At 45.7% G+C, this 14,789-nt stretch overlaps 1 protein-coding gene across 1 annotated transcript in view; it reads left to right on the top strand.

The window, feature by feature from the left end:
• lrba (LPS-responsive vesicle trafficking, beach and anchor containing) overlaps positions 1-14,789 on the top strand; it is a 168,342-nt gene that overhangs the window by 86,235 nt on the left and 67,318 nt on the right. The window contains exons 36-37 of the mRNA XM_062478203.1: positions 13,527-13,651; positions 14,032-14,046. Of these exons, the coding sequence (XP_062334187.1) occupies positions 13,527-13,651; positions 14,032-14,046 (140 nt within the window). The remainder of the gene's footprint in view (positions 1-13,526; positions 13,652-14,031; positions 14,047-14,789) is intronic.

Raw genomic sequence — 14,789 nt, 5'->3', positions numbered from 1 at the left:
AACCTTTGCTGTTCTATGATGATGCCTGTTTGTGCAGGCTGGACGGTCCAGAATGATTCTGATTCTAGATTATTTGTTGGAATGGGACTCTACTGAGACGTGTGTGTGTGCGGCATCATGGGGGAACTCTGGTACTCATTTCCTAATTTCTTCTCTTTTGTTGTTTTTCCCATTTTCCCTGTGACGTCTCCGTCTTCACCCTTAGCTACTCCCATTCATCCCTCCAACCATTCACCCCTCCATCCCTCTCTCTCTTTACTTCTGCACTTCAGTGTTTCTCTGTTTCTAGACTTTCTTTCTCTCCTTCCATCCTTCCACCTCTCTCTCTCTCTCTCTCTCTCTCTCTCTCTCTCTCTCGGTACACACAACCATGCCATTAGCTATTGAGATTGTGCTCGAAGGCCCTGCGAGGCTCTCCCCATTACTGGGCTTTGGTTCGCTGGGCTATTGATGGCTTTGCTAATGGCCGCCGATGGGTGCAGGAGCCCCCTGGCATCAGGCCCGCGGGCGCAGCACAGCTTTTAATAAATCACAATCAGACCTGCACCATTACATCAATAGCTTCGGTCAATTACCGGAGAAGGTCAGGTGGCGCAGCTCCGCGCTGGGGCCCTCCCTTTGCACACGGGCACAGGGAGGAACATCTGGTGTGGAGAGCTGTCACACCACAACAAGGACAAACACACACACAACCATGGTTGAAAAGGTATTCATTGGTACCCGTATTGCTAATATAAAGGATGCATGCACAAAATGCTTAAAAAGAAATCTTCAGTGTCCTAGAACGAGAGAGAGTGGTGAGAGGATGTGTGCAGACGGGCACACGCACACATTTCTCAGTGAAAGTGAAATCTGGGAGCACAAAGGCTACACACAACCATGATTACGACCTTTTGTCGGCGCGGTGTAAAAATCCACATGCTCGCCTCGCGCTCCATAAAGACGTATTCCCCAAAGTTTCCATTCAATAAAGGGGCCGAAAATGAAAATATTATTTTCTCACAGGCTGATGGGAATTGTTGTTTTCCTCACGGCGGGCGTCTAATATCATGTGACACGTTGTGACCCGCCTGAATGCAATTTGTGTCTTAATATCCATCTTACACCAGCCCTTGCCCCAGGAGAGAAAGAGGTGTTAGGTGGTTTTCTCTCCTTGCTCTCTCTCCATCTCGCCCCTCTATTTCACTCCCTTATTTTATTTCTTTTTCACCACCCCATTTCTCTCTTTCTCTCTCCTTACCCCCCCTCTCTGTCCACCAGTGTCCCAGGAGTTACACCACTGCACCAAACAAAGAAAGGCATCTCTCGTGCTTTCGTCCTTCATTCCCAGATCTGCCCTCTTCTGTCACAAGGTGTCCAGACAGACAGACAGACAGACAGACAGACAGACAGACGCAACACGCATCCACTGATCAACTCCCCCCCCTCATGTACTTTCTTCTCTCTCTTCTGGTTGGGTGGGGGTGGAGGTGCAGAGGAGGGGGGCGGGGGGTCATGGTGCTCTCTGGCTGCTTGGTGTTTTTTTGGGTCAGGAAACAAATCATCTCTGATGTACATGACACCTGAGCAAAGTGGTCGGACCAGCGGAGAGATGAGATGGAGATGATGGAGAATACCTGGCCCGTCGCCTTAGTGGGCCACACTCTCTCTCTCTCCATTCTTCCTTTATTGCATTCAAATAGGCTGACTAATGTAGCATGGAAATACGTTATGGGTCCAGAGAGAGGGAGTGAGAGAGGGAAAGAGAACTAGAGGAGGTAGCTCTTGTGGTGCAGTGTAGCAGCTGAAATGCTGAAAGGGACCGCAAGGGTGAACTTACAGGCAAGCGTTGATGTTGAGGCATTTGTTGTGGTTATTTCACATACATTTTTACGTGGTTACGATTCGATGCAATTAACTATTGTAATATGTCACTATTATTTGCACCATTTTCTCTCCCCCCCCTTTTCCACTTTTAATGCTCAACTATTTCAAATGCACTGGCTAGCTCTTCTTATATTCTCTATTGCAATTGTGTTATCTGTCTTCCATTTTCTCTCATCCCCATCTCTCCTTTTTCTCTCAGTCCCATTCTCTCGTGAACGTGTTTTCATTCCTCTCCCTCTGTCTACCCTTGTCTCTCTGTCTATCTATCTGACTGTCCCCCTCTCTCTCTCTCTCTGTGGGTCTACCTCTCTCTCCCTCTCTCATCTCTACTTTAAGCAGCTTGTTTCCCTCCCCTCTGCTGTGTTGTAATGGAGGCCCAGAGGGCAGAAGCTCTTCAGCCCAGGGACATCCATCTCCCTCCCTCCCCCTCCGTGTCACAGCCTCAATAAAAAAAATAAAAAAAGAATACGATTGGGGGGGGGGGGGGGGGGGGGGGGTTTGTGAGGGGAAAAAAAACTGTGATGCTCGCTCCAATTTTTCTTCAGTAAATCAAATCTTCCTCCCCTTCACAAAGACTGATGGTCCGAGGAGGCTGTGCTCCGGGGAAAATCAATGCAAGCAAAATTGAAACAGTATGCCCCTGTATCGATCGGCAGGACAAGATCGAAACAGACAGCTTTGTAACTGTTCCGCCGGACAGTTAGCTGACCTGTAATGGACAAACTATTGATATTAGCATTACTATTTTATCTTGTAGTTTGTCATTGGCTGGGCCTCAACCTTCAAGGCGAAGGCTCCTGTAACCCAGTGTTAGATAGGGGGGGTGGTTCACTTCATCCATCCGCTTAATCCTACGCTTGTGTGTGTGTGCTAGGTATAATCCCTTTGTGTGCAAAACAGGGGCATTGTTCTATTGTTGGACGTAACCCCAAGGGTGTTTGTGTCTTTGACTGTGGATACAAGCCAGTAGTTTGGTTTCATTTTATAAAAAGTATACTGTAATGGCACACTTTACTGTCTACGTATGACATTAGAAGCAGACTGGATGTATAATCATGTCGCAAGAATATTATTCCCTCTCTTCACCCCCTCCCCCCAACGCACACACACGCGCACACACACACTTGAATCCCCATCAAACCGGCAGATGCAGACAAACACACCAACATAACAGGCCCCATTACCTGCCAGGCTTTGGCCACATCATTTTAACCATGCATAATTCCCTTGGTTAATTGCACACAGCCTGTGTGCTGTGGTAGTCCCACTGAGCTCTGCCAGCTAGCATATACCACCTTGATCCGCATCTGTTTTGAGCCAATGCACCGCTCGGTACAGCTATGCCTACCAGATTGAACCTGAAGGAATAGTTGGCGGGATCTCCCAAAGCATTTTTTGTGATTGCGGTCCAGACGTACAGTATAGTGTAGCTTTAGATCATACTAAAACACTGGTCTGCTCAGTGTCTGGAACCCACTTCTTATAAACGACAGCTGTGCTCGGAGTGGATAAGCAGAGCTGAATAAGGAAGTTAGGAGTCTGCTTGTCACGGGGGATTATGAGAGTTAGGAAACAAGAACATGACTGTTTACCAGTGGATGTTGGAGATGGAGAGATAGAGGTATTGATGGAGGGGGGCAGAGGATGGAGAGACTGGAGGGACTGGAGAGGGGAACGAGGAGAGGAACAGGCTGGGAGAGATGGAGGGATACTCGCAGCCTCTGCCCCTCTAGTGTACCACTAAACCTTCACAGATGAGTGATTCTCCGTGGCGGTGTGTGTATAGGTCTCAAGTGCTTGTTTCTCTGATGTAGAAACGAGGACCCCCTCCCCAACCTTATCTGTCCATCATATTCTCAGAGCTGCGTTTGGAAATGGAATAAACACCAGACCGGTCGTTGTAATGGATCCTAATCCAACGTCATCCTTGAGTTTATATTTGAGAATCCTTCCGAAAATCATTAGCCTATGCTTTAAGTTCCTCAACAAGCTGGCATGCAAGTTTGTGGCTTTTATAGCATTGCCAGGGTTGAGGTGCAGAAGGTCCAAATCAGAATTCCCAAGATTATTAGTTTTGTATGGTCGAAAGAGGATACTAATGTTCAGCTATTTCCTCAAACTTTGAAACAATAGTGTGTAAACTATATTAAAGCTAAGCTTGAAGCTAAGCTGAAAGCCACAACAAATCATATAATTTAATACATTCCTCAAAATAGATTATTGCCATTTTTACCATGTAGCCAATTCTCAGCAATGTTTTTTTTGTTTTTTTTTTACACTAATGGTTCTGGTTTGCTTGTAAACACTTATGGCCTACGTACAAACATGCGTGCCGTCCCAGAATGCCGAGCTAGAGCAGCTGTTCTTCCACTTGGGTCTCTGCAGCCTCTTGGTAGGAACACGGCATAGTTTCCTTCAAAAGCTTACTCTGAAAACCAATTAGCTCAGCGAGTAGTTTTCTCAGACGTATCTGCACGACCATCCGTCAGCCATAAACATCTTGGCATACACTCACCCCTGTCGCCGACGGACATCTTTGTAAATGAGCATTAATCGCGGCAAGAAATCTCAAGGCGTTTGGCGTTGACATTAAAGGGATTTGATAACATGACCCTTCCACCCAAACACACGTATACCAGAGACCTTACAGTTGTTGCAAACGGACGACATTTGCTAAACCTCCCAGGAGTGGGCCTAACATCGGAGTTCTGACATGCGAACATTCCGATCCATCCGTTATATAAAATGATGTTGGTCCGCAGAACCCCTACCGTGCGGGCTGGGGTTATGGATATGAATTAGAATATGCCCTCAATGATAACATTTACCTCTGACTGTATATACAACACAGTGGCCGGGCTTGTACGGAATAGTAACAAAGTGTCATGGTGGAACGTATTAACGGTTGATGCTGTCCATATGTTAACGCAGCTAACCACTGCCCATGCAGTACGGAAATGAATGTTTTACATTCTAATGCGCTCACTCTTCAGAGGTTTGTGGGATACAGTTGAAGTTGATGGCGAGTATTTGTATTTTATCGTTTAAGGCTGCGATGGTGATGCATGGTTTTGTGAATGTAGTATTCACTTGCCTGGACGGCAAGCTCATTATTGTGTGTCCATTCGTGCGTGGACAAACACCTGAAGAGGCTTAAACCAGACTGACTGGCTGAGACATCCCAAACATATCTGCAGGGATGTCGCCTGATCTGGTATCCCCAGAGCATCTTTCCTCTCTGGTGAACTTGTGCCATCCTGCGTCCTTGTGTCCTATCCTCCTGGACGTGGGACATGTAATGGAGTCCCTGTGATATTGTGAAAACAGGCTCACCATCTAAGAGAAAGACCTATTGCACCAGCATTCCCTTCCACTCACAGCCACCAGTCCTGGCCGTGTGTGTGTGTGTGTGTGTGTGTGTGTGTGTGTGTGTGTGTGTGTGTGTGTGTGTGTGTGTGTGTGTGTGTGTGTGTGTGTGTGTGTGTGTGTGTGTGTGTGTGTGTGTGTGTGTGTGTGTGTGTGTGTGTGTGTGTGTGTGTGTGTGTGTGTGTGTGTGTGTGTGTGTGTGTGTGTGTGTGAGTATATGTGTGTGGAGCGGCTCCCAGATTTATGAGTTTCATATACCCTTAAGAAAGTATATGGCCTTCGAGGAGCAAGGTCACGATAAGGGGGACTGATCAATATCTGAATGAAAAGCCATTTGGTAAGTTTTTAAGGCCCCGCTCTTCCAGAATGCAATATCTGGGGAGTATCGATTGTCAGGGGCCAGTAGTTAGTCAAAGGCTATCTCCTTTGACTAACCCCCACTGTGGCGTGTCAGACCCCTACTCCCCCTCAGTCTTGATAGATTGGTACGTTCCCCAGCCACTGTAATTACACGCTGGCCCAGTGGGTCATTTATTTTGCTACTTCCACCATTTACCACAAAAAAAATCGCCTTTATCTTTAGAATCCAGTGCTTTCCTTGCTGCGAAAGCAGAAAAGGGCCACATAAAATACCAAGTGTCTTCCGAGTGGGAAAGAGGAAGATGAGGAGGGAAGGAGGAGGAAGGAGGGCTTCCAGGGACTGTCCATTTGTATTGTCGGGATTTAGCTTCCTCTCTCTCTCTCTCTCTCTCTCTCTCTCTCTCTCTCTCTCTCTCTCTCTCTCTGTTTGTATTAAATCATACGCTTTGCATATTGTGTATATTTTAAATAGTATATGTTATAAAAAAAAATATTATCAAAGGACACCATTTTTTGATATTCTGATTATGTCAGTGTCTCTCTTCCATAATGCACAAGATTTTACAGGATTTTATTATTAGGGTCCAAATCAGCCACAGAGTGTACAGATACAGTACCGTCTCTCTCTCTCTCCCGCTCTCCAAGTGTAGTACTTGACATGATTACGCGGCACACACACACTCATTGTGCCATAAGTGTTGTATAATGGGCCTCAGAGGCATGATGGAGAGAGGGGAGGAGGGCCTCATGAATAGCAGACAGCCGTGTTAGATGAGTCTGTCACAGTCGTCACAGTCGTCCCCCGTCCCCGGTCCTGCATCATCACACACGCACGGGCCATACCTCACAACCTAGAGGGAAGGGGCTGGCGGTGATTGGTTTTTAGCCGTCAGCCGGTCCCCCCGTACCTGGATGTTTTGAAAAGGCTCCAGATGTAATTGTGCTCGTCTAGTTTATTTAAGGGGGTGATATCACATGACGTGTCATTTTGTTATGTGTTTCACATTATCTAATTGTGTTTTTACATTTAAATTCGAACGTTATAGGCCACCTTTGTTGGATGTCAGAGGCTTATTGCTGATGATTCTGTCCACATGTAATAAATGGGAAGTTTCAGACTGATCGCCCCCCCTCCCCTCCCTTAAGCTTTTCACAATCTCAGACACCATTGGGAGCTTTTTTCAAAGTATTTATTTATTTTGTGTGTGTGGAGGGGGGGGGGGAATGGAAATTTTTGATCGTCCTATACCAGTTTACATTTGTCATGACATCCAAGATCAGTTCTGAAGGCTAGAGGTCAGAACATTATGAGAATAGACTGGTAATGGCAAAATTATGCATCTCTGGTCCAGAGGCTAGCCTCATTACTTAGCAGCGAAGGTTGTGATAGATGGGGACAAACGCATGTTGTCAAAAGGGCCGAAAAAGTAGTGTGGCTCATCAAAAACACCACTGATGTTCAATGCTTCAAAAGGATAAACAAATGAATTTTACTTATGTAGCTTAAAAAATGTTTCGTTTCATAACCTGTTTCTGGAGTACACCTTTTTACCTCGTAGTTTCAAAACATTTACTTTTGTTCAATCCTTACATTTTCCAGTGATTTTTTGCACATTTTTACTGGACATGGTTTGTTCCATAACAAACCAGTTTTTGGTTTATATTCACCCCCTCTTTTAACACAACTCTTTCTTCTCCCCCCTCCCCCTGCAAGCCAAATATAATTAGTATATAATTTCCATACCCCCCCTCCCTCCCTTTTTGTCACAGAATTTACACTGAGTTTAATTGCTGCTAATTGGCGGGCGCGTGATACTAAGCCGCCAGTAATTAGGGCGTATTAGCATTTTTCATTTGGCACTACAGAGTCCCAGCCAGACTGCAAACTCTCGCATGCTCGACCCACGGGAGTCCCTGAGAGCAGGGTGATGTTACAGAGATGCAATATCACTCCCTCCCTTGTTAGTTTCAACCTTTTATGGGGGGTTACTTTGCTGTTGTTATTTAATGTGGGACAGGCACATGAGTTGTGTGGATTTGTCGTTAGCATGGTTGAGCCATGCTGTGCTCCAACAGGCCTGGGGAGGGATCCCAAGCATTCTGCCTCCCGTCCTGAGAGACGCAGAGCGCCAGCTCGGCTCATCACGAGACGGGGGGCGTCCCCACATAACTGCAGCAGGGATGCCCAATCGTGCTCAGTCGCTGCTCTCCTCCGTACTAAAAGCTCTACGTCTGCTCGAGTGTTTCAGAAGATGAAAACATTGAAGGTGGAATCGCTTTAGAAAAAATAAAAAAATAAAAAATAGAGAGATGGATACATCTACAGTTATATGTTTGCAAGAAAAACTTCTCAACATTTGTGTTCAGAAAGCATGTATTTGATTCAAGGTATGCCTGATCTGATAGACAACATAAACCTAAAGCAATGTGTTGCATATGCAACACTGGTCTTAATTCACCCTGCAGTATGTAGTGCAGGACAGATCGAGCACCACAGATCCAAATTGATATTTGAATGAGCGTCCTCAGCCTTGTCATAAACAAAAAGGATGAGCAGAGTCACATCAGGGAAGTCATCTAAGATCCCAGACAGAAGCCATTCTGCCTCACTGACCCGAAAGCTACCTTTGGGTAAAACACATAAACAACATTACGTGCAGGAGGATTTACATAAACAACATGGAAATGGCCTGGGCCCAGCACACATCGTTTGGATGTGCGTTTATGCATATGTAGAGCATCACTTCAGCAGGACTTAATCATGCCCACATCTCCGGAAAAGGCATTTGGGTCCCGTTTCATTTTTTAATTTGAGGCTAGAGGTACTGGAGGAGAGATCGCCGTCTCCGCTTTGACAAAGAAGAAGTGTTCACGCCAAGGCCCTCAACATGACAAATCCTCACCCCCCCCCCCCCCCCCCCCTTGTTTCTCTCACTCACACTCTCTCACTCGTTTCCCTCTAAACACATGGTTTATGCAAATCAAATGAAATGATCTCGCAGATAACCCCCACGTTTAAGCAATTTGAAACTCGTCAATGAGGGCTTGCATTAATGAAAAAAAAAAAAGAAAAAAAAAGCAAAGGGAGAAATCTATTCTGCATATATGCAATCCTGAATGTAGTCGAATTAATCTGCACTCAAAGGTTATAAATGAGTGTTTGTCCTGGCCAAAGCGCCTTGGAAAGGAGTGATGTATGAAAGCACAACACACTCCTTCACACCCCCTGTATTCTGGGAATAAAGGTCAGATTGGTATGATTTGCATAATCTCCACCCTTTTTAATAAGACCCTCCTCAAACGGCAATATCACCTCCTCTCTGTAGAACTTCCCCATGATCCCGTATTAGAAACACATTTTCACAATCGTTCATTTCACCTTGGCAGTAAATGATCCTGCCGTTCATCCCCAATGTTGTTCTCTTATTGCTCTTGAAAAAAAAAAAAGTGAAGTGCTTTGTAATTGGTTGGACCGGAAAGAGACGCTATGCCTGCATCCCGATTGGATCTTGATGGATGGCAATCGTTTGTCCTTGTCAGAAAAAGAACAATTTGGCCATTGAAATGGGAGTGCTATCAAACTTTCTGTGCCCGCTCAGGAAGAATCTATTAGCATTTTTTAACTGCGGTTGAATAGGGCGATAAGCAACGTTAGCTCCCATCCACAACTGCTTGAAGTCCCATTTATGTATAAGCTATTAGCAGGGGTTAATGGATTTGTCCTCTGTTGAAACCTAGGATTATGTTTTTTAGAGTAAACACATCTGTGTTTGCCTGAGTATCCTTTATCCTTAAATTAAAGCAGAGTACATTTTTTATTCCCTTAACGATATGTTTATAAATGTCAAATTAGATTTCATGTAATTGACAGTGTATTGACAAGGGCTCAAATGGGAGTAATTATATGTAAGAAGTGGGAATTTAGTCAATAACTGTCATATCATTGTATCATTTAAACATGTATGCCAATAGTCTTTTCAGTCCAGTGCATGGTCAGTAGCTAGCTGAGCTGAAAGCAAGCTATACTCCCATCCATGTTTGAATAGTGGTTCAAGTATTGATGGTCTTATCAGTATCCAAAGTCACATGTCATCGCCTGACATGTATCGGCTTGTAATTGATTGTGTGCTTACCACGTGGTGCTAGTGTCCAAAGACCAGGAGATTCGTAGCGTAGAGATGCGCTCCGTCCTTGCCCTTTGTGTATTGGTCTCCAAATGAGTGCTTCATGAACCAGCTAGCAGGGCCAGACTGTCACCCTGAGCACAAACGCCGGAAGGAAACCAGTTCCTTTATTACTCGACGTGCTTCTGCCATTCGGGTTGCTCTCTGTTTGTTGTGAATGGACAATTTAGTAGCACCATTTAAGTTTTGAATAGGAGGCTATGGGTAATACCCCACCATACACACGCACATACCTCCGCATGCTGCTCTGTTGATGCAAGGCCATCGTGTTTATTGAATACAATGATCTGTTTTGATTGCGCTGTTTACTCTTCAGTGTGAAGCGGTGCCGTCTTCCTTCAGAGGAGTGCCCAGAGTGCACTATTTGTCTTCTCTGTTGGTAAACCTCGTCGCATTTCAAACCTGAACCCCTGAAGTGCATCCAGAGGACGGCCCAAGGCCTAATATTATTTTACCGCTTCACATAAATGTCGCTTTCTCATCGGTTGCAAATGTGGTCCATTTTAAACAGGTTTGGAGAAATCCCACACTCTCCCCTAAGTGCTTCTTTACACACATACATTATACACACACACACACACACACACAAACACACACACCAGCATGCTCACACTCTCAACATGCTTTCAAGCAGGCCTAACGAGTGGGCCTCCCCGACTCCTTTATGAGTAAACTAATTACTAATTACACCAGCGGCTCGTTGGGCCCCTGCCGTCTCGGCTCTGGCCTTTTGTGATTTTAATTGTTGTTATCTTGAAGAATGGCGGCGCCGTAATTCCTCCGATGCCACCGGGGCGATGGATGAGCCGCTGAATAATTTATCACAGTGGAAACGCACTCGGCATGAGCCGCGGCGCTCTCAGCGGGGGGGATTGATGACGGAGAGCGGCTTTCCGCCAGTCCGTCCTTCCGTGTGCACCCAGTCCGCAGCCCTTCATCAGGGCTGCTCTTGTCATGGCGGCACGGCGTGGTGGATAATTACGAGGACAGGAGGTTGTTCCCCGACTTCGCGACTAATTACTCCTGCCAACAGCCGTAGCTCTGAACGATTGATGCATGTTGTGTGAAAGGCCCTTCCCTTGGTTGAGACGAGAGTAGGAGCAGTTTCATGGCGGCGTGCCGCACAGAGCCTTAATAATCATTTTCTTAGATGAATGCTTCGAGTCAGGATGATGAAGAGGCTGTTTGCGCTGGAAGACTATCACAGCTGAACACGGGCAGGGTCTTTGTAGCCCTGCGAAATCTGGGCCCTCGCAGACTTCTGGTGGCACAGCGAGCCAGCTCCCCTGCTCATGTCACACATGTCCCCAGTGCCCAGTATCCTTGGCAACAATAGAACAGAACACAAATATCCCTAGAATCTTTCTATCTATTACTTACTAACTATTGATTTGACCTTACAAGTTTTTAGGTTAACAGGTTAACTTTAGGATCATTCAGGTCTTACATTTTTGGTTCATCTGCAAAGCAGCCAATGGCATGGTCTTGTAATGCTTTCTAACATTTGTTATTATGAACTAGGAAGGAATGTAAGTGTTTGCAAAGGCTGCAGAGATTAAACCCCATCCAACATAATACTGCATCATTTTCCCACATTTGTAGCTATTTTTTTTCCAGTCCACTCCAGAAGATGTGCATCAGCCCTTGCAGCCTGTTCTCTCTCTGTCATTTCTTCGTCACGTGTCCTCCCTTGAAAAAAACCCCCCAACATTTTTAATGCAGGAGCTCTAACATCCCTGTCTTTGCTTGCGAGCCGAAGAATGTTTCCTGTGAAATATTTAATAGCGACCTGCTAGCTATCCCCTTATGCATCACGTTAAATGTCCTCGGTGGAACGTCTGGGTCCTGGAGCCTGTAGGAATCCAGCAGCGGCCGTCTATCCCTCTCCTACAACCAGCCCCCATTTTCCAGACAGACTTTTCTTTTTCTTCTTTCGACAGATAAATCAAGTAATTAATGGTTTTCATTAGCCGGGGCATAGAGGTCTTAAAGGGCCTGGTTGAAATTGTATTTATTTTCTTGTGTAAAGCCCCTTCCCCTTTAAGAGGCCCCTGTGTGATCATTGGGTGTTGGGGCTGAAGATTTGTGGTGAGCCCCTGGCTAGAGTGGCATTCGACAGCAGATCGTATAAACCCCCCCACCAGGCAGGGTTCTGCCCCTGTGTGTTACCCAGGCTGATGCCTGCACCCCTCCACACTGCTTCCAGCCCTAACATCAACATTCAGGATAGGTTTGAAAGTTGGACTCCACTGCCCTCTTCTAGTAGATTTTTTTTGAGTGGGTTTTTACTAATTTAACTACATTAACTGCACATAACTACATTATGTGCATCTCTCTGTTTCGCTTAGTTCGTTTTCCTGGTACTCGTTAAAGGTTTCCGCTGTCCAACTGTCTTTTGAAATTTAATATTTGTGGTTAGGGTGAGTCTGCATTAACATACTTGCAGTCCCTTAGTGAAATACCCAGACATAAAAGCGTTGTGTATCTAGAGGGTGCTTAGGTGGCTATTATCCTGATTTATCTCTCTGGGGGCGTGCGAGCCCTGTTGCACAATAAAACTTCTTCTCACTTCGACGGAGCGCGATGGACTTACAGACTAATATTTCACCAGGCCTCGATAAGTCAGGCCACAGAGGGTTTTTTGCAAGCACTGCTAAAGCCATTTGGTAGTAGACTGCAACTTTAATTCAACCTCAAAACAACCCCAACACATCCCTGGTGCATGTGTGCGTTGCAGAGGTCCTCCCAGTGCATCACTCCAAGTCACTGGAGTTTGGGGCAGAGCTGAAATCAGATCATACTGTAGCTCTCTACGGATTCAGCCTAACCACGTGTCTTGTATTCAGCCCCTCCCGAAATACAGCATCCATCACACTCTATATTTACATTTTCAACTACTTCTGCTGTCCACGGATTTCACCCCTAAACTCCAATTAATCAGTTAACCAGAGTAAACACAATTTTAAATGTGGGGGGGGGGGGGGAATCCTTATGTTGTGCTGTGTGCCTCAGGGGCTAGAGGTAATGAATATTTTAGAAGATTGTTTTAATTAAATCCCTTTTACTTCAAATATGAATAATGCTTTACTCCTGAAGTCCTACTTTTCAAACTGCTGTAGTGTTGACTCATTAAAAGTTTAACGCTTTCCACACCCCGAAGACAAAGTCGAGATGATTTACTGACCCCGTCCGGCACAAGGAGGAGCAAATTGGGAAGAAAGATGATGGCAGCTGTAGACGTTTGATTAATATTGTTAATGCTACCCCCCTTCTCTCTCCCCTTGTATTTGTAATGGCCTTTTCCTCATCTTAACAGCCGAGGCCTGGCCCGGCAAGGGATGCCCTGCTGGGTCTGAAATGAGCCCAGTATGGGAGAGCATGCCAGCAGTGTGGGGAAACTGATCACTCTGTCAGCGGCTCATTCCAACATGATGTATTTAGTGCATTTCAACCTTATCCTCTGAAGAGAAAGGAGAAAGAAAGAAAGGTAGAGAGAAATGAAAAACCTAGGTGCACCTTAGTCACGGACGACGGTTATGTTGTTTTCAAGGACGCCGGATGTAGAAAGTGTGTCTGAATTTGAGTGACTTTAAAGGTGCGCACGTCAGTAAAAAAAGAAAGCAAAGACAGCAAAAACAAGGCCGGCTTTATGAACGGCCGGCGAGGGCCGCGGCCGAAGCAGCACAGTGCTCGGCTGCTCCACGCTGTCTGGTAATCGCTAACACATGTGCTACCTCTGTCTCCACACAGCCGGCCCAGGGAGTTCTGGCGCCTCGACTACTGGGAGGACGACTTGAGGCGCCGCCGTCGCTTGGTCAGGAACCCCTTTGGATCCACACAGTCCCAGGCCACGCTCAAGGCCGCTGCCGACCACGGTCAGTCTCTCGTTGCTCTTCCTAGGTGCAACCGTCTGCCAGCCTGCCCGCCTGTCTGCTTGCCTTCTTTGGTGGCAGCAGGTATAAGCCAGTAAAAATTAGCCCTATGGTTGCCATAAAACGTTTTATAGTGCAAAGCATTGTAAAAGGAAAAAAAGAAAAGTCACACATTTGAATTTCACACAGGTAGTTTCACTTATTTGCTTTGCATTAGCTTATGCTGAGCTAATGGGTGCTTTGAGTTCCGCCTCTTACACACACGTAGTGTCAGGGCCCCTGTACTTTTACTTTGAAAATCCCTTCCTGTGATATCAGTTAGCATAACATTTCAGTGGAGATGAATGAATGTCGTTTGTTCCTTTCCTTTTTCCTGCATGCAGTGACTGGCATTAATGGTGAGTAACATGTCACGTCTCTCTCCCCCCCACCCCCCTCGGTAAAGTTCTCCAATTGTGAATCTTTATGGGTAAATGTGGGAATACATTTTTCTTTTTTCAAGATTGAAAAGTATTGTTTTTAATCATTAGGCTTCTTTATGTATTACTGCTTCGTTATGTATTACTAGTGTAGACTCAGTTAACTTCACATGACAGTAGAGTAGGTTTACTGTCAGTTATATCACCTTGGAATAATAGCCCTACCATTTATTCAAAGCAAGCCTCACAAAGAGCAAATGAAATGAAGTGGATGTAGTTTCGAACTGCCACATCAATACTGTGGTATTCTCTCGCAGACGGTTATGTCGTTAAAACCAACAGCATTGATTACCTTTCCCCATTCTAGTGTTGGAAATACGGTCAATCAATTCTTACCTTGCTCTTCAGTTTCCTTGCACTTGCTTTACAACAGCAGGTGCAAAAACCAAACCAGGTCCCAGCATTTACTAACTTTTCATTACTCAAAAATGAAAAGGAGAAAAAAAAAAATACATTGCCGGTCGCAATGCGCCATCTGTAACCTGTGCTCCCTGTTGGGAGTAGGAGTCGCGTTTCCTGCAGAGCTCCCATAATCCCTTGTTTCTGCTAGGGTAGTATCCCGCCATTGCAGCCCACACCAGGGTTTGCAATCAGCACTCGGCCGGGCCTGTTCTTACCGACTTAACCTATCGCGCTCAACCAATAACGGGCCAAAACGTCTC

This window comes from Osmerus eperlanus, chromosome 14 (genome assembly GCF_963692335.1).
Source record: "Osmerus eperlanus chromosome 14, fOsmEpe2.1, whole genome shotgun sequence".
NCBI classification, from domain to species: domain Eukaryota; kingdom Metazoa; phylum Chordata; class Actinopteri; order Osmeriformes; family Osmeridae; genus Osmerus; species Osmerus eperlanus.
The sequence above is the reverse complement of the archived record's forward strand: the minus strand, read 5'-3'. Positions and strand labels throughout refer to the sequence as shown.